This window comes from Bubalus kerabau, chromosome 3, assembly GCF_029407905.1.
Source record: "Bubalus kerabau isolate K-KA32 ecotype Philippines breed swamp buffalo chromosome 3, PCC_UOA_SB_1v2, whole genome shotgun sequence".
Classification (NCBI taxonomy): Eukaryota; Metazoa; Chordata; class Mammalia; order Artiodactyla; family Bovidae; genus Bubalus; species Bubalus kerabau.
Window position 1 is genome coordinate 172,383,698 of NC_073626.1, and position 18,710 is coordinate 172,402,407.

Genomic DNA, 18,710 nt, shown 5'->3' on the forward strand with positions numbered 1-18,710 from the left:
TAGGCCAGCCATCCTTCACAGCCCATCCCAGGTCTCCTAGTCTACTATCTCAAAACTGGACCATGGACAGCTCCCCCTCCTCCCACCATGGGTCTAAAACATTGACTTGCAGGGTCAGGATCAGTTACACAGCCTCCTTGAGCTAGTTTATTCAAAGACCTTTCACCCCCACTTCTGTGGACTCAGTCTCCAGCAGCCCTCTCCCCATGTAACTTGCAGATTATTCTAGAGCTTCCTGAACTCCTCTTTTAGCTAAGGAGAGTGCTGATATGAGAAAGAAGCGTGAAACAAAGCAGAGAACACAAAGAGAAGGCAGACGTCACCTCCATTAGGTTCCCCCATCATTGCCCTCTCTGCTCACTCAGCCAGACCTGACATAGAGAGATGCAAGTAGTCTCTCATTTTGCTCCAGCTACTGAACTGTGGTGAAATAGTTGGAGGATTCCCTTCAATGACGAAAGAAAGAACTTTTTTTTTCCTTTTGGCCTTGAGGCATGCGGGATCTTGGTTCCAGGACTGGGAATGGGACCTGTGTCCCATGCGTAGAGTCTTAACAGTTAAACGGCCAGGGACGTCCCATGGCTCCCTTCAGAACATGAGGCAGCTATATGCTTCATTGTTGTATGAGAATCAGTGAGGCTGACTGGATTGGGAGCTAAGAGTTTTATTGAAGCCTGATTTTTTTTACTAACACATTCAGTTTTGTGTGAAACTTGAGGGATGAGTTAGAGGTGGATATTCTGTAGTCATGTATCGAGAATGTCACTTGGAAGAAAGGCTTTAACTCTAGTGGTAGCGGTTTAGTCACTAAGTTGTGTCTGACTCTTGAGACCCCGTGGACTGTGGCCCGCCAGGCTTCCCTGTCCATGGGATTTCCCAGGCAAGAATACTGGAGTGAGTAGCCGTTTTCTTCTCCAGGGGCTCTTTCTGACCCAGGGATCAAACCCATGTCTCCTGCATTGCAGGTGGATTCTTTACCAACTGAGCTACCAGGGAAGCCCTTGACTCTGGAGATTTGTGGTATAAAGCTTTCTACATCCCTGCATACCTTTATAGGAACAAACTCACCATGGGAGAAGTGGTACGGGTGCGACTGAAAATGAGACCATGAAGGAATCTTCTCTTTCAGGGAAAAGAATGTACACATATGAACATGTGGATTTTCGCTCTCAGATAATTCCTGTGACCTGTGGTAAGGTGAAGGGAAAGTTACACAAGAAGAAATTGAAACATGGTGAGTTTTAAGGTCTACTATGCAATGCCTATCTGAGGGAATCTTGAGAAGTCATGGGATTACCTATGTGGATTACAGATAGTTGAAGGAATGGGGGCCACCATTTTGCTTAAGAAGGAGGAAGGGATACCTAGGTTAATATTTTCATACTTTAAGAAATCATACACATTAGGTGCTCACTCCCACGTGGACATGTCCACAAGGGACGAGGCTCTCAGTCCCTACCTTCATGTCCTTTCTCTCTCGGGATGATTATCACCAGGGCAGGTGCTTGATATAATGAGGACCAGCAAAGAATTCAGAATCAGATAACGTGAGTCCCAGCCTCTCCTGTGCCAAGAGGAACTGATTCATCTAAGTAGAGAATGGGACCTTTCTGAGCCTGAAATTCTTTATCTAAAAAAGAAATCGTTAAAACCTGCTTCATGGTATAGCTGTCAGGAATTAATTTACATAATTGATATAAAGTATTAGTAAACAACTTAACCGAGATACAATTCACCACTCAGGGTGTACAATTCAATGTTGAATTTTGTTTGTATATTCACAAGATGGTGTAACTATCACCACAATCAAATTATAGAATATTTTTGTCAGAATACTTTCCCACTAAAGGAAACTCCATGTCTCTTAGTAATCAATGCCCAGTCTCATACTCACCCCACCACCCAACCCTGAACTGCTAATCTATTTTCTGCTCCATAAATTGGCCTATTCTCAGTATTTCATGTAAAATGGAATCAGGTAATGTGTGCCATTTTGTGACTGGCTCTCTCTCTTATGATGACAATTTCAAAGTTCATCCATGTAATGGCATTATTAGTACTTCATTCTTTCTTATTGTCACATGATATAATATTCCATGGTATAGATATACCATATTTTGTTTAGCTATTCATCAATTGGAGAAGGCAATGGCAACCCACTCCAGTACTCTTGCCTGGAGAATCCCATGGACGCAGGAGCCTGGTAGGGTGCAGTCTGTGGGGTCGCTAAGAGTCGGACACGACTGAGCGACTTCACTTTCACTTTTCATTTTAATGCATTGGAGAAGGAAATGGCAACCCACTCCAGTACTCTTGCCTGGAGAATCCCATGGACGCAGGAGCCTGGTGGGCTGCCGTCTATAGGGTCGCACAGAGTCAGACACGACTGAAGCGACTTAGCAGCAGCAGCATTCATCAATTTGGATTGTTTCCACTCTTTTACTATTACAAATAATGCTATTTTGAACATTCATGTTCTAGTTTTTGTGTGAACAGTCTTTAATTCTTTCCAGTATATACCTAGGAGTGAAATTGCTGGTTCCTGTGATAATTCCATGTTTAGCCCTACTGAGGAAACATCAAAATGTTTTCTACAGTGGCTGTAATATTTTATCTTCCCACCAGCAGTGTATGAGAGTTCCAATCTCTCTGTTTCCATGCCAACACTTGTTATTGTCTCTTTTTTCTAAGACAGCCATCTTGGTGGATGTGAAATGGTATCTCATGGTTTGGCTGTGCTTTTCTGTAATGACTAATGATGCTAACATATGATTATCTTTTATACATAACTTAAATTTTCCATTGTATAGCATTTCACAGTTACTTTTAATACCAGCTATCCATAATTTTGGGGATGGGAAATCTCTGCTCAGTAATGCCATTGAACTGGGTAGAAAGTGTGATAAAGGGCACAGATGCTGCTATGGTACCCATCGGAGATCTCAGTCCCAACCCGAGTTTCTGCTCCCATGGGCCCAAGGTCCTGTCCCTGGCAAATTGAAATGCTCTCTCACTTCAAAGTCACTTGCTTTTCCTTTTTAGGTGATTTTGAAATACTTTTAAAAGCTTGATTTTGATGGTAATTATCATTTTTGTAGTTGTTGTTGCACATCCGTTAAAGAAATGTTGCCACAAGGCAGTGAATCTCCTGTGAGGGGACTTGGAGGCTAGATGTGGGGATTCTGAAGCCTGAAAGGGAAGGCCAGACTCTCCTGGTTTAGATCTTGAGCCTAAACTGGGTGTGTCCAGATCCAGTGTGGTGGGAGCCCACCTTCTGAAAACAAGGAAGGCTGAAGATGACTTTACCCTGGTCTTACAGGATCCTGGGTGAAGTGTATACAGAGTGAGAACGGAGACTGGTTCACCCCCAGGGAATTTGAAATCAGAGGCGGCCACGGAAGATCAAAGAATTGGAAGATAAGTGTTCGCTGTGGAGAGAGGCCCCTGCTATGGTTGATGGAGGTATTCTGGGGGCCAAGACAGATGTGACTTTCCTTGTTGTTCCCCAAGAATAAGGTCACTATTTGCTCACAAAATATTTGTTGAGTTATCACGAAAGCTCAGATGCCTCTGAGTTTATCCTCTCATCTGGGGAGAGTGTTCCACATTCCTAACCTCAGTACAACATAGCACATCATTGCTGTGAAAGAGGCAGGAAATTCCACTGCGTTTGTCAGGATGGAATAGGAGTTTGGAGGAGGGAAGGATCGTTCTGACTTAGGTGAATGTAGTCAACTTTATGCACTGGAAGAAGAAGACAGTTTACAATCAAACAGGTAGGAAAAAGGTATTCCTGAGAAGGAATGATGTGAAAACCAGAACCATGCCTAGTGGGTTGAGATAGACATACTGTATATAATAAGGCATAATCCATCAATTCAATTGCAATTGTTTGTAGAGGAATTTAATGCCAGGCTAAAGTGTTTAAACTCATAGACAATGCAGAATCAATGAAGTCTTCTGAGATATGAAATGACATTTTTAGAATAGTGTCTTAGATGGCCAAGGGACACTGAAATGACTCCAGCATCTTTTCAGCTCAAGAAACCTACACCCAACATGCAGTGCTCAACTCAAATGCTCTTCTTCCCTGAATATTCCCTGACCCACTTGGCCCTGACCACTTCTTCCCTGAGCTTTCTCAGCCCATTACTAAGATCTTCTTATAGTTTTACTCTTATCCTTTCGCGCATTGTTTTTTCTGTGTCCATCTTTGTGTGTCCAAGATTGTTGAGAATATCTGACACCCAGTAGGCATGGGATAAGTGTATATTGATTGACAAGCCTTGGTATATGGACTCAAGCTTGAGTGACTGGTAGGAATGGAGAGCGGGTGAGAGGTGTCAAAGAGATTATAAAGGAAAACCTCTTAAAACTTAAGGGGAAAAGCACAAGAAGGGGAAAATGTTCTAAAGATGATTTTTAAAGTGCCACTGATTGAATTTAGAAGAAATACAAGTGAAGAGAGGGAGATGGTTTCTCATTTAGATACCATGGCTTTGGGCTGACAGTGGGGCATCCAGGTAGAAATATTTGGGAAGAGGTTGGAAGTGCCAGACTCATAGGCCAACCATATACTTGGATCTTTTTATCTTTCAGAGAAGATTTCTCCACAATCCTCCAAGGAAATATGGCAGGAGAATAAAGGTGATTATTACATAATTTTCTAGAAATTCCCATCACATAATTGATTTTGCATGCACAGTGTGTCATTTTGTGGTTTCTAAACTGTGTAACACCCTGCTCCCACCTTTAAAAAACTTTTGGCATATGCCTTCAGTGTTGCTTCTTTGAACATTATGTTGTTCTGGATGGCAAGGTCTTCTTGAATGGTAAACCATTTGAAATAGAAGTGATAAGGAGCCATCAAAATAGACCTCATGGATATGCTTTAGCTATAGATGCAGATGTTGTCAAAATTGTAAAGGCAAGCATGATTCTGGAACATGCAGAAGTATATTGTAATAGGGTGATAAGGTCATCTTCAAATCAAACCCAGATTTTTAAAATCAGTATTACTATTTCCTAACTTTAATGAAATCTAATGGAGTGAAAGTATGTTCACAGTCATTCAGAGAATCCCAGTCTAAGATTGTCTATCTTGGTCCATATACCATTTTGTAAGATAGGCAACAAGAAACATATTTCTTTTCTGATCATTTGTATCCCCTTCCACCCCTTAATAGTCTACACACAGACATACTCTTTTTCAGGGGGCCATTATTTGCCCTTGATGAAGATGGTGCTGTAGGGTGGGAAGCTCTTGGGAGATCAGTGGATTGTATAGGAAGGGCTGGCCAAGAAAACTGGTTACTTTGATGCCACTCTTTTGCTGTGCAGACCTCCCTTCTGTCTATGAAAGTGATTCCTTCCTCTATGGAGACAACAAATATGTAAGGTGCAGTGTAGATTCAGGACACGGAGATGGCTTTTCCAAGTTTGGGTATGAATGAGAACTTGAAAACAAGATGGAGGTGAGAAGTTCCATTCTTATGTACACATAGAAATGGCCGTTCAAGGGACTTCCCTGGCAGTGCGGTGATTACGTGCACCCTTCCAGTGCAGGGGGCATGGGTTCAGTCCCTGGTTGGGAAACTAAGACCCCACATGCTGCATGGTGCAGACAAAATACTTGAAAAAAAGAAATGGCCAATCAAGACATTCACAGAACTTCTAAGACAGGTCACACATAGTTGGCCCATGGGACTTCATCTTCCACTGGGAATGTGAGATCCAGGACCTGACATTATCTGAGGTTCTGGACAGTTGAAACTCTAAGTCCTTGGGACATTTCACCTGCTGGATTTCCTACAGGGAACTACTATTTGCCCTACTTAGTGAGTATCTTGAAGACTAGCATCTGTATCATTCCCCAAGTGCCAAGAGTTACTCAGTTAGTTTACCCGAGTAAGCTGGCATCTTCTTAACAATAGATTCTACCCTTAGTCATGGGTACAGCACTTTTTGGCAGCAACCTGCAGTTACCTCTTCATTTCGCATCTCCCTCTGCACAACAGCAGATGTTCCCCAAGTGGCAAACCTCAGGACTCATTACTACTCCCATGGGTCTTCTGTGTTTCTCAGAACCTCTTTTTTCCTTGGCTTTGGGAATCTTCAGTGTCACTCTCAGCACCACATGATGGCTTCCTGGCTCCTGACAAAGGTCACTAACACCTTTTGATGACGATTGCAGTGTTGTAAAGTAATTGCAGGAGACAGTGGAGGACAGAGGTGCCTGGCGTGCCACAGTCCATGGGATCGTGAAGAGTTGGACATGATTTAGCAACTGTACAACAACATTCCTCTAGAACAATCTTTTTAATGTTGGGTAATATTTGCTTAAGAGATAGCAAGTAATCTCTTTTCCTAAGTGGAAAAAAAAGTATTAATAGCTCAATAGTGTCTGACTTTTTGCAACCCCGTGGACTGTAGCTCACCAGGCTCCTCTGTCCATGGGATTCTCTAGGCACAAATACTGGAGTGGATTGCCATTTCCCCCTCCAAGGGATTTCTTAGGTGAAATGATACTCATTTATTCACTTATCCAACATGCAATTATTGAATGCTTACTAAATGCCCAATGGTTTTTAGAAGATTAAAACAATATCCTTGACCTCAAGGATTGTTTCAACTTCATTGCCTAACATGGAAGAATAACTAATGGGGTTACTGTTGTTTAGTTGCTAAGTTGTGTCCCACTCTTGTGACCCCACGCACTGTGGCCCACCAGGCTCTTCTGTCCATGAGACTTCCTAGGCAAGAAGACTGAAATGGGTTGCCATTTCCTCCTCCAGTGGGTCTTCTTGACCCAGGGATTGAACCCACATCTCCTGCTTGGCAGGGATATTCTTTACCACTGAGCCACTTGGGAAGCAGTGAGTTTAGAATGGACAATAGAAAGATGGGCAGTGATATAGCCACCTCTCAGGTCATTGACTGCTAGATTACACTTGTCCATGACCACTCTGCCCTGGGCTGGAGATCAAAGCTGAGGCTGCCTGTGTCCTAGAGCAGTGGTCCCCAACCTTTTTGGTACCAGGCTACTGGTTTCATGGAAGGCAATTTTTCCATGAACTGGGGAGGAGGGATGGTTTCCAGAGGATTTAAGTGCATTACATTTATTGTGCACTTTATTTCTATTATTATTACCTCAGCTCTATCTCAGAGCACCAGGCATTAGATCCCAGAGGTTGGGAACCCCTGCCCAAGAGGGATGGAGGCCAGGTCATTCTATTGAATATTGGAAAGCAATGTAAAGCTAGTGGGTGGTAGTCAGTTACCTTTGAAGAGTCAGCTAGCTGACTTCTTGGGATTTGAAGGGAGGGGAGAGAAGGGTGGTCTTCTGGAAGAAGAGCTATAGCCCTGGGAAGTTTGGGTACATTTTATCATTGAAGCTGTGCCCCAGGAGACCTGTGACAGGCAGTGGCATTCTCCTCTGAGATGTTTGCATGAACTCCAGGACTCTGGGCCCCATGGTCACCGGGGTTGTTGATGATGAATCTTCAGCCTGATACTCTCACTGCAGCTCCTTCTGGTGGGATGGCATTTTATAATGCAGAGAAAAATGCCCAACAGCCTCTTGAAGTAAGAAAACCAACAGAGCTCCACCAACTCCATCTGTGGGAACCAGGGCTAAAGTCCCCAGATGGCTCCACCTTGCATCTAAGAGCCAGGGAATAGAACTTGCATTGAGCTGAACAGTGGTCCTTTGGTACATTTTATTTTCCAAGTAGATACAGTTCAGTTCAGTTCAGTCCCTCAGTCGTGTTTGACTCTTTGCGACCCAATGAATCGCAGCATGCCAGGCCTCCCTGTCCATCACCAACTCCTGGAGTTTACCCAAACTCATGTCCATTGAGTCAGTGATGCCATCCAGCCATCTCATCCTCTGTCGTCCCCTTCTCCTCTTGCCCCCAATCCCTCAGCATCAGGGTTTTTTCCAATGAGTCAACTCTTCACATGAGGTGGCCAAAGTATTGGAATTTTAGCTTCAGCATCAGTCCTTCCAATGAACACCCAGGACTGATCTCCTTTAGTTACATGTATCCATAAAAACAGGTGTGAAGTAATGGGTGAACAATGGCTTGAATCTCTCCAGTGATTGGTGTTTAAATAAGTGACGGATGCATACATCACATTCAGTATTGTCATTTAATCTTTCTTTTCTGCAGAAAAGAGGACCAAAGTCTCCTGACAACACCTTAGATAACCTTTGTGTAAGTACTAACTCCCACCTGTGAGCCAGACTAAGATAGGCCTTTCCCTCGGCACCTTCTCTGAGTCATCACCACATTTCCCTGAAGCACGCTCACACTCAGGTGGAGTGTGTCGCCGTGTGTAATGAGCAGGGCACAGCAAATACATGGCCCACCTCAGGTACATGGTTCTGGCATTGGGTGTCTTCACCTGAAAGCATCCTTTCCATTTGTGCAGTAGAAACTTTCCCATTTCCTCTTTTCCCTTTGAAAGTGCAAATAGGAGACAGAGCTTGAGACCACTGGGGTCTCTAGAGCCTGGGCTTGAAGTAGTAATGGGCACAGCTGCCCTGCAGCTGGGGGATAAGGAGGAAATTAGAGGGAGAGCAGCATTTTAAAGAAGGCAATAGAGAAGGAAAGAAAAATCCCGAACTTCTATTCCAAGGCAGGGAGAGTGTGATGGTTTTAAGCATCAACCAGAAGGAACAGGCCAGGTGAAGCTGGCAGGTTAAGGTTTAAACACTGTCATGGATCCTGCCTGGAAAATCCCATGGATGGAGGAGCCTGGTAAGCTGCAGTCCATGGGGTTGCTACAAGTTGGACACAACTAAGCGACTTCCCTTTCACTTTTCACTTTCATGCATTGAAGAAGGAAATGGCAACCCACTTCAGTGTTCTTGCCTGGAGAATCCCAGGGACAGGGGAACCTGGTGGGCTTCCATCTACGGATTTGCACAGAGTTGGACACGACTGAAGTGACTTAGCAGCAGCATGGATCCTTCAGAAAAATGCACACTTGGGGCTAACGGGTTCTTTATGGAAGCCCTGCATCCAGTCTTGAGGGAACCATCATGGTGCTGAGCTGGTCACCATCTAGCAAATCACAGGGCATTTTAACTCAAACTGGTACCATGTGATTGGCTGCTTTGTGTGTGCATGTGTGCTCAGTCACTCAGTCATGTCCAACTCTGTGCAACCCTATAGACTGTAGACTGCCAGGTTCCTCTGTCCATGGAATTCTCCAGGCAAGAATACTGGAGTGGGTTGACATGCCCTCCTCCAGGGGATCTTCCCAACCCAGGGATGGAACCTGCATCTCTTGCACTGGCAGGCGGATTCTTTATCATGGAGCCACATGGAAAGCCCTTTTGATTCCTTTCACTGCAACAAGATGGACATTTGCAGCAGAGTCACCTTTGCACAACTCCAGGGGGCAGCACTCAGGTGGGAAAGTATGCAGTAATGCTGATGCATGGCATCCAATAGAGGAGGGATAGTCAAATAGCTTTACATATACTTTACCTCCAAAATAATGCCCCCAACAAGATTTAGATCTTATTCACACTCTTTCTGACCGTTGGCCAACTGAAGGATTCTTCAGTCATCTAAACAGTGCTGGAGTCCAGTGTTTGTGTGGCTTGTTTGGGATGGACATCGGTACAGAGGGTCAGGTCTCACAGCCCACGGCCAAGAGTCCACAGGGGAGAGGAAGCAACTGTTCCAGCAAGAGTACCCTCACTGCTGCTACTCAGTTTTCCTGGGACTGATTGTTGCTATTCAGTCACTCAGTTGCATCCAACTCTTTGCGACACCATGGACTGCAGCGTGCCAGGCTTCCCTGTCCATCACCAACTTCCAGAGCTTGCTTAAACTCATGTCCATTGAGTTGGTGATGCCATCAAACCATCTCATCTGTGGTCCCCTTCTCCTCCTGCCCTCAATCTTTCCCAGCATCAGGGTCTTTTCCAGTGAGTCACTTCTTCACATCAGGTGGTCAAAGTATTGGAGCTTCAGCTTCAGCATCAGTCCTTCTGATGAATATTCAAGGTTGATTTCCTTTAGGATTGACTGGTTTGATCTCCTTGCAGTCCAAGGGACTCTCAAGAGTATTCTCCAACACCACAGTTCAAAAGCGTCAGTTCTTCAGTGCTCAGCCTTCTTTATGGTCCAACTCTCACATCCATACATGTCTACTGGAAAAACCATAGTTTTTACAAGACGGACCTTTGTCAGCAAAGTGATGTCTCTGGGACTGATGTTACAGGACAGTTCAGCATTGACCTAAACCCCATACCTTAATAACAGACTTTGCTCTGACTAATACTCAACTTGGGCTGCAACTAGGACTGAAGATTTGATGCTTTTGAACTGTGGTGTTGGAGAAGACTCTTGAGAGTCCCTCAGACTGCAAAGAGATCCAACCAGTCCATTCTAAAGGAGATCAGCCCTGGGATTACTTTGGAGGGAATGATGCTAAAGCTGAAACTCCAGCACTTTGGCCACCTCATGTGAAGAGTTGACTCATTGGAAAAGACTCTGATGCTGGGAGGGAGTGGGGGCAGGAGGAGAAGGGGATGACAGAGGATGAGATGGCTGGATGGCATCGCTGACTCGATGGACGTGAGTCTGAGTGAACTCCAGGAGTTGGTGATGGACAGGGAGGCCTGGTGAGCTGTGATTCATGGGGTCGTAAAGAGTCGGACATGACTGAGTGACTGAACTGAACTGAAGACCTTTGGAAAATAGCATTGCTGGGATTCCAACTTAGAGGAAATTCTGTTTATCAGTCTAGGCTAAGACTTGGACATCAGGATTGTTTAAAAGTCCCCAGATGATTCTGATACACAAAATTACCCATTCTATGAATTAAAGAAGAATACCAATAGCTCTGCCCCACCTGGACAAACTGATTCAGACTTCTGGCATTGGGACCAGGACATTAATATTTTATATACACTGCCCTGAAGGTTCTAATATGGAACTGGACTAGAAACAAAGAGGTAGATAAATCTACTAAAAAATACACAAATGTCAGGTTCTTAGGGACTTCTCTGGTGACTCAGTAGTAAAGAATCCATCTGCCAATGTAGGAAATGCAGTAGATGTGGGTTTGATTCCTGTGTCGGGAAGATCCCCTGGAAAAGAAAATGGCAATCTACTCCAATCTTCTTGCCTGCAAACTCTGTGGACAGAGGAGCCTGGTGGGCTACAGTCCATGGGGTCACAAAGAGTTGGATATGACTGAGCAACTGAGCACGCATGAGGTTCTTAGACATTGGTTATATCTGTTATTCCTTGTTCCTCTGGGGAGAGGGGTCATTACTTTCTGGGGAATGATGATGGCAATCTGTGAGTGTTTACACTGAAGGGAAGAAACATGGTCCCGTGGCTCCATGCCAGAGCAGTTTCAGGCCCCAGTTGGGGATGTCTTTGAGGATGCCTCAGAACACTGAATGAGAGCTTTAGGCAAGATGGTCCTTGGGGCTAGCACTTCCTCGTGTATGCTGCTGCTAAGTCACTTCAGTCGTGTCCGACTCTGTGCGACCCCATAGACGGCAGCCCACCAGGCTCCCCTGTCCCTGGGATTCTCCAGGCAAGAACACTGGAGTGGGTTGCCATTTCCTTCTCCAATGGATGAAAGTGAAAAGTGAAAGTGAAGTCGCTCAGTCGTGTCCGACTCTTAGCGACCCCATGGACTGCAGCCTACCAGGCTCCTCTGTCCATGGGATTTTCCAGGCAAGAGTACTGGCGTGGGGTGCCATTGCCTTCTCCGTTCCTCATGTATGGCCATTTCAAAAACAAAAGAAATGGCCAGAATCCCAATTCACCCAACACAAGTAGCTTCATGCAAAAGCCCAGAACAAGACTCAAAATAATTGTTAAAATAATCTTGTACTACTTTCCACACTAAGAAGTTTAATCCACTGTATTAAGTTCTCAATATATCAACCTCCCAGCAGTCAATTTAATTATTGTGGTATAGGCAAACACATGTAGCACTTTATTTCAGGACTTTATTTTATCTCTCATCTACAAGGTAATAAATTCCCATAGAATTACCTTGTTTTGCTGCTAGTCTTTCAGTGTTAGATTCTCTGGTTTTACAGGGAAGACTTTTTTGGTCTGACATATAGACTCTTCCTCATCAATTTCATTGCAGAGCACACTTTCTTCTTCTGAAATGCCCACACCATGCTGTTCTTTAATGTCTCAGGGAGAACCACATGCGTCCATTCAGGTTCATACAAAGGCAGTGGGTTCTTCACTCCCAAAGAGCTGGCCTTCTGGGGTCTCACTGGGGATATAGATGTTGTTTTACCTTCTAGCTGAGAAACTCAGATGTGTGTGAGACCTGCCGGGATGGAGGAAAGCTGTTCTGCTGTGACACTTGTTCGAGGTCTTTTCACGAGGACTGTCACATCCCGCCCGTGGAAACTGAGAAGTGCGTGAGATGCTGCCCCTCCCTTCTGATTGGGGCCCTTCCCTCTGGCCACGCCCACTCTCCCTGCCTAGTTCTTACTATGTCTGGATGGGGAAAGAGCGGGCCCATGGGTACAGGGTCCAGCGGTATGATACAGAGAGCCACTTCAAGATGCAGGCAGTGGCAGGTGGATGCTTTTTGCCACTCAGTCTCCTCTAGGACACTGAGGCTGGTAGCCAGGTCCTTTGTCCACCAAGCTCCTGTCCTTTGCTAGAAGTTTGCCAACCTGACTCCTGGTCACAGGGGTGGAAATGCACTTGTTTAGTGGTGTTGCTGCTGTTGTTCAGCCACTCAGTCGTATCCGACTCTACGACCCAGGCTTCCCTGTCCTTCACCATCTCCCAGAGTTTGTTCAAACTCATGTCCATTGAGTCGGTGATGCCATCCAACCATCTCATCATCTGTCATCCCCTTCTCCTCCTGCCTTCAGTCTTTCCCAGCATCAGGGTCTTTTGCAATGAGTTGGCTGTTCTGTGCTTATTCAGAAAACACAGGAAGCATGGGCTGGTTCCCTCATTTTGTCACATTATTAATGGGCTGAGGGAAGCCGGAGGACCCCAGGGGCAAGGCCCAGTTTTGACACGCAGGCCAGGCGGACAGGATTCCTTGTGCTCCCAGAAGTGGGCACAGAGCCTCCCACTCACTCTGACACCAGCTCCACACACTGTAGTGGGGGTCATTGACTCAGACCCCATATGGTAGTCTTGGAGACTCTGGAGGTCTTCCTTCCTCCCCCTTCCTCCCAGAGCTGTGTCCACCAATGTTCCTGAAAGGAGGACGGTGGCAGACATGGGAGTGGCAGGTGTTTCTGGGGACCTTGTCCTCGCTCACTTATTCCCGGCCCCGCAGGGACCCATGGAGTTGCACCTTCTGCAGGATGAAGGAGTCTTCAGGAAACCAGCAGGGTCTCGGGGAATCTGAGGTCCTGGCGAGGCTGATGCAGTCGGAGGAGCAGCTGGTAAGTCAGACGGGAACCCAAGCCTTCCCAAGTGTGAAAAGTCAAGCACAGGGTAGGGGGAAGGCAACCACAGGGTGAGCCATGACTCAGTCACACACAAGTCACACCAGGACTTGTTTGCAGCCATTGCACGTCTGTATCCAAGAGCCATCCCCATCTGGGGAAACTTCCAGAGACTGGTATGAGTCATGCTTGGCCTGGGTGTGTGTATGGGGCTCAATGTCTTCAAGCTGCTTTTTGTTCACAGCTTCCTTCTTTTGCAGAAATGTGAGTTCCTCCTCCTGAAGGTCTATTGCCATTCAGAGAGCAGCTTTTTTGCGAAGATTCCATATTATTATTATGTAAGTAACCACAGCAAGGGCTTCCCAGGTTGTGCTAGTGGTAAAGAACCCATCTGCCAATGTAGGACACAGAGGAGATGTGGGTTCGAGGAGATCCCCTGGAGTAGGAAAGGGCAATCCAATCCAGTATTCTTGCCTGGAAAATCCCAAGGACAGAGGAGCCTGGTGGACTACAGTCTAGGGGGCCACACAGAATCATACACAACTGAGCACACAGAGATGCACACTGATCATAAGTAATCACAGGTGCCATGATGTTACCCCATCTGGAAACTGGCACCTGTGATAGTTGAGGCTGGAATCCCACAGGAGCAAGAGAATGAGCTCCTGTTATCGTTACCTTGTTGTGTTTCTACCAGATTTGATGGGACTCCACAAGAGGCACACGTTGAACTCTGCCAGTAATGCTCCCAGTGACATATGCTTTTCCCTAGATTAAAGAGGCTTCTAAAAACCTCAAGGAACCCATGTGGCTGGACAAGATCAAGAAGAGGCTGAATGAGCAGGGCTACTCCCACGTGGAAGGGTTTATGCAGGACATGCGTCTCATCTTTCAGAACCACAGGGCATCTTACAAGGCAAGTGGCTCTCTCTGCTTCCATTTCATTTGCTCTTCCTTTCTTAAAATTTTATTTTATTTTATTTGTTTTCAGCTGCACTGGGTATTCGTTGCTATGTAAGCGCTTTCTCTAGTTGGGGCAAGTGAGGGGCTACTCTCTAGTTGCAGCACAGGGGCTTCTCATTGTGGTAGCTTCTGTTGTTGTGCAGCACAGGCTCTGGGCGCATGGGTTTCAGTACTCAGCACACAGGGTTAGTGGCTCCATGGCAACAGGAAAGGAAGGTCACTGAACTAACACAGCCACCCTGTACTATTTGCACTATTACAAAGAACACAGATTACTTTTCTGATTCTTACTGAAATCAATAACCCAGCCAAAAGTAAGAGCTCCCAAGTGTGGTCATGATTTTCCATTCCTGTGCTGTTAATATGAAATAATCATGCTCTTGAGAAAGCATAAGTTACTCTTGGCTGCATGAGTTTTTTCGCATAACCTGGTTCACATAACTCAGGATGTCAAAGATAAAAGAGCCTTGATCATCCTCAGTTGCAGGGTGTCCAGTGATATCGATAATAAAGATCATTATTTTTTTATCATTTTATTATTTTTTTCCAGTTCAATGATTTTGGCCAAATGGGGCTTAGACTGGAGGCAGAATTTGAGAAGAATTTCAAGGAAGTGTTTGCTCTTCAGAAAACAAATGAATAATGGAAAAATGGATGTTGTTGGTGTCCTGGAAATTCCTCTTTTGGCCAAATGTCTCATTCCCCAGCTGCATGAAGGGTTGGCTGCTGATGCCACCCCTCCCCAGAGCACTGCCTTCAGCCAAGTGGAGCCAACTTCACCTGGAGGTGACACGCCCTTGGCCTGGGGGCCGGCCTCCAGTCGACCCAACCTGGATGCTCTGTGCATCCCATGGGATCAGGCTGGAGCCTGTCTGAATATCCATCCTTACCTTTGGCCCAATACTGTCCTGCTTCCCTCATTCCTTTCTAGCAAAGAAATACAAAATAAATTACTTACGTAAGAGACTTTATTGCAGAGTCTGTTTCTAGGGAACTCAACTTAAGATCATGGTCCTAGCAAGCAGGCTGAGAATGGGCTCTGAAGCTGGATCGCAGCCTGTTGGGTAGTGTACTGATGGTCGTGCTCCAATAGTGCAGTTGCCAAACATTCACTTGTAGGAAACTGGATGAGATAAAGGCAAGAAGGTATACAGTGGGTGAAATTCTTTGGCATTTACAAAAGAATAAATGACTAAAAAACTGGATTTTGGTGGCTATCATTGAGTGCCCCTAATATATTGAAAAGAGTAAATGGCAGGCTTAAATCTCTTCAGTTCAGTTCAGTTGCTCAGTAGTGTCCGACTCTTTGCCACCCCATGGACTGCAGCATGTCAGGCTTCCCTGTCCATCACCAGCTCCCAGAGTCTACTCAAACTCATGTCCATTGAGTCAGTGATGCCATCCAACCATCTCATCCTCTGTCATCCCCTTCTCCTCCCACCTTCAATCTTTCCCAGCATCTCGATCTTCTCAAATGAGTCAGTTCTTCGCATCAGGTGGCCAAAGTATTGGAGTTTCAGCCTCAACATCAGTCCTTCCAATGAATATTCAGGACTGATTTCCTTTAGGATGAACTGGTTGGATCTCCTTGCAGTCCAAGGGACTCCTAAGAGTCTTCTCCAACACCACAGTTCAAAAGCATCAACTCTTTGGCACTCAGCTTTCTTTATACTCCAACTCTTACATCCATACATGACTACTGGAAAAACCACAGTTTTGACTAGATGGACCTTTGTTGGCAAAGTAATGTCTCTGCTTTTTAATATGCTGTCTAGTTTGGTCATGACTTTTCTTCCAAGGAGGAAGTGTCTTTTAATTTCATGGCTGCAGTCACCATCTGCAGTGATTTTGGAGCCCAGAAAAATAAAGTCAGCCACTGTTTCCATTGTTTCCCAATCTATTTGCCATGAAGTGATGGGACCAGAGGCCATGATCTTACTTTTCTGAATGTTGAGTTTTAAGCCAGACTTTTCACTTTCCTCTTTCACTTTCATCAAGAGACTCTTTAGTTTTTAGCTTTCTGCCATAAGGCTGGTATCATCTGCATATCTGAGATTATTGGTATTTCTCCCACAATCTTGATTGCAGCTTGTGCTTCCTCCAGCCTGGCATTTTGCATGATGTACTTTGCATATAATTTAAATAAGCAGGGTGAAAATATATAGCCTTGACATGCTCCTTTCCTGATTTGGAACCAGTCTGTTGTTCCATGTCCAGTTCTAACCGTTGCTTCTTGACCTGCATACAGATTTCTCAGGAGGCAGGCCAGGTGGTCTAATATTTCCATCTCTTTAAGAATTTTCCACAGTTTGTTGTGATCCACACAGTCAAAGGTTTTGACATAGTCAATAAAGCAGAAATAGATGTTTTTCTGGAACTTTCTTGCTTTTTCGATGATCCAGCTGATGTTGGCAATTTGATCTCTTGTTCTTCTGCCTTTTCTAAATCCAGCTTTAACATCTGGAAGTTCACAGTTCATGTACTGTTGAAGGCTGGCTTGGAGAATTTTGAGTTTACTAGTGTGTGAGATGAGTGCAATTGTGCAGTAGTTTGAACATCCTTTGGCATTACCTTTCTTTGGGATTAGAATAAAAACTGACCTTTTCCATTCCTGTGGCCACTGCTGAATTTTCCAAATTTGCTGACATATTGAGTGCAGCACTTTCACAGCATCATCTTTTAGGATTTGAAATAGCTCAACTGAAATTCCATCACCTCCACTAGCTTTGTAGTGAGGCTTCTTAAGGCCCACTTGACTTCACATTCCAGGATGTCTGGCTCTAGGTGAGTGATCACACCATTGTGGTTATCTGGGTCACTGAGATCTTTTTTGCATAGTTCTGTGTATTCTTGCCACCTTTTCTTAATATTTTCTACTTCTGTTAGGTCCATACCATTTCTGTCCTTTATTGTGCCCATCTTTGCATGAAATGTTCCCTTGGTATCTGTAATTTTCTTGAAGAGATCTCTTGTCTTTCCCATTCTGCTGTTTTCCTCTATTTCTTTGCATTGATCACGGAGGAAGGCTTTCTTATCTCTCCTTGCTATTCTTTGAAACTCTGCATTCAAATGGGTATATTTTTCCTTTTCTCCTTTGCCTTTATCTTCTCTTCTTTTCACAGCTATTTGTAAGGGCTCCTCAGACAACCATTTTGCCTTTTTTGCATTTCATTTTTTGGGGATGGTCTTCATCACTGCCTCCTGTACAATGTCATGAGCCTCTGTCTACAGTTCTTCAGGCACTCTGTCTATCAGATCTAATTCCTTGAATCTGTTTGTCACTTCCACTGTATGATCATAAGGGATTTGATTTAGGTCATACCTGAATGGTTTTCCCTACTTTCTTCAGTTTAAGTCTGAATTTGGCAATAAGGAGTTCATGATCTGAGCCACAGTCAGCTCCCAGTCTTGTTTTTGCTGTCTGTATAGAGTTTCTCCATCTTTGGCTGTAAAGAATATAATCAATCTGATTTTGGTATTGGCCATCTGGTGGTGTCCATGTGTAAAGTCTTCTCTTGTGTTATGTTTGCTATGACCAGTGTATTATCTTGGCAAAACTCTATTAGCCTTTACCCTGCTTCATTTTGTACTCCAAGGCCAAATTTGCCTGTTACTCCAGGTGTTTCTTGACTTCCTACTTTTGTATTCCAGTCCCCTATAACAAAAAGGACAAAATCTCTTAATCGCCACCTGAAGCAAACAGACCCTCATACCTGCAGCTGGAAGGCAGACAGTAAGGAAGTCCTGACACAGACTCTAATTTTAAGAATGGGAGAACATGGGGGAAGACTGAAGCCTAAACTTAAGATGGGCTCCTGCGCCAAAGGCAGAGCCCTAGTGAAAAAGAAGTGACCCCTGAATCAGAGTTGGGCTTCCCAGGTAGATGCAAGTGAGAACTTTGAACCTCAGGTCTCCCTGAATGCATGGGCCCTGCAGAAGAGTCCCTTCCCCCTGGTTGGAAGACAGATCCCCACCCTTCCCCAATCCTAATCTTGCTTGAATGAAGACTCTGCAGAGTCCTCCCAGCAGGACCCCACTGGGAAAGTCCTGGGTCCTCTTGCAAGCTGCAAGGATTTACCCTAGCAGAGTTGCAGGACTGACCAACATGTACAGCAGGTATCAGGAGTCTAGGGGTGAATCCTGGGCAAAGAAGGGGAATATGAAACAAGAAAAGGAAAAATTGTTAATACAGAAGCACTCCTCTGTGCCAAGAAGTTTAATTACCCTGGCAAGGGCCAAAAGGGATTATTCAAGTATGTTCCTAGTAGCTTTTAAAGGCATACATATAAGTATATGTATATGTGTGTCACACACGTATGTGTATATATAT

General features: G+C 44.9%; 1 protein-coding gene across 6 annotated transcripts in view; it reads left to right on the plus strand.

The window, feature by feature from the left end:
• The window catches only part of LOC129646850 (nuclear body protein SP140-like protein), an 84,649-nt gene extending 65,939 nt beyond the window's left edge, over positions 1 to 18,710 (plus strand). For all 6 annotated transcript variants that reach the window (XM_055573695.1, XM_055573691.1, XM_055573693.1 and 3 more), the window contains 9 exons: positions 1,130 to 1,234; positions 3,320 to 3,462; positions 4,600 to 4,647; positions 8,172 to 8,216; positions 12,302 to 12,417; positions 13,306 to 13,414; positions 13,678 to 13,755; positions 14,190 to 14,333; positions 14,931 to 18,710. In XM_055573695.1, the coding sequence (XP_055429670.1) occupies positions 1,130 to 1,234; positions 3,320 to 3,462; positions 4,600 to 4,647; positions 8,172 to 8,216; positions 12,302 to 12,417; positions 13,306 to 13,414; positions 13,678 to 13,755; positions 14,190 to 14,333; positions 14,931 to 15,023 (881 nt within the window). In that variant the 3' untranslated portion in view covers positions 15,024 to 18,710. The remainder of the gene's footprint in view (positions 1 to 1,129; positions 1,235 to 3,319; positions 3,463 to 4,599; positions 4,648 to 8,171; positions 8,217 to 12,301; positions 12,418 to 13,305; positions 13,415 to 13,677; positions 13,756 to 14,189; positions 14,334 to 14,930) is intronic.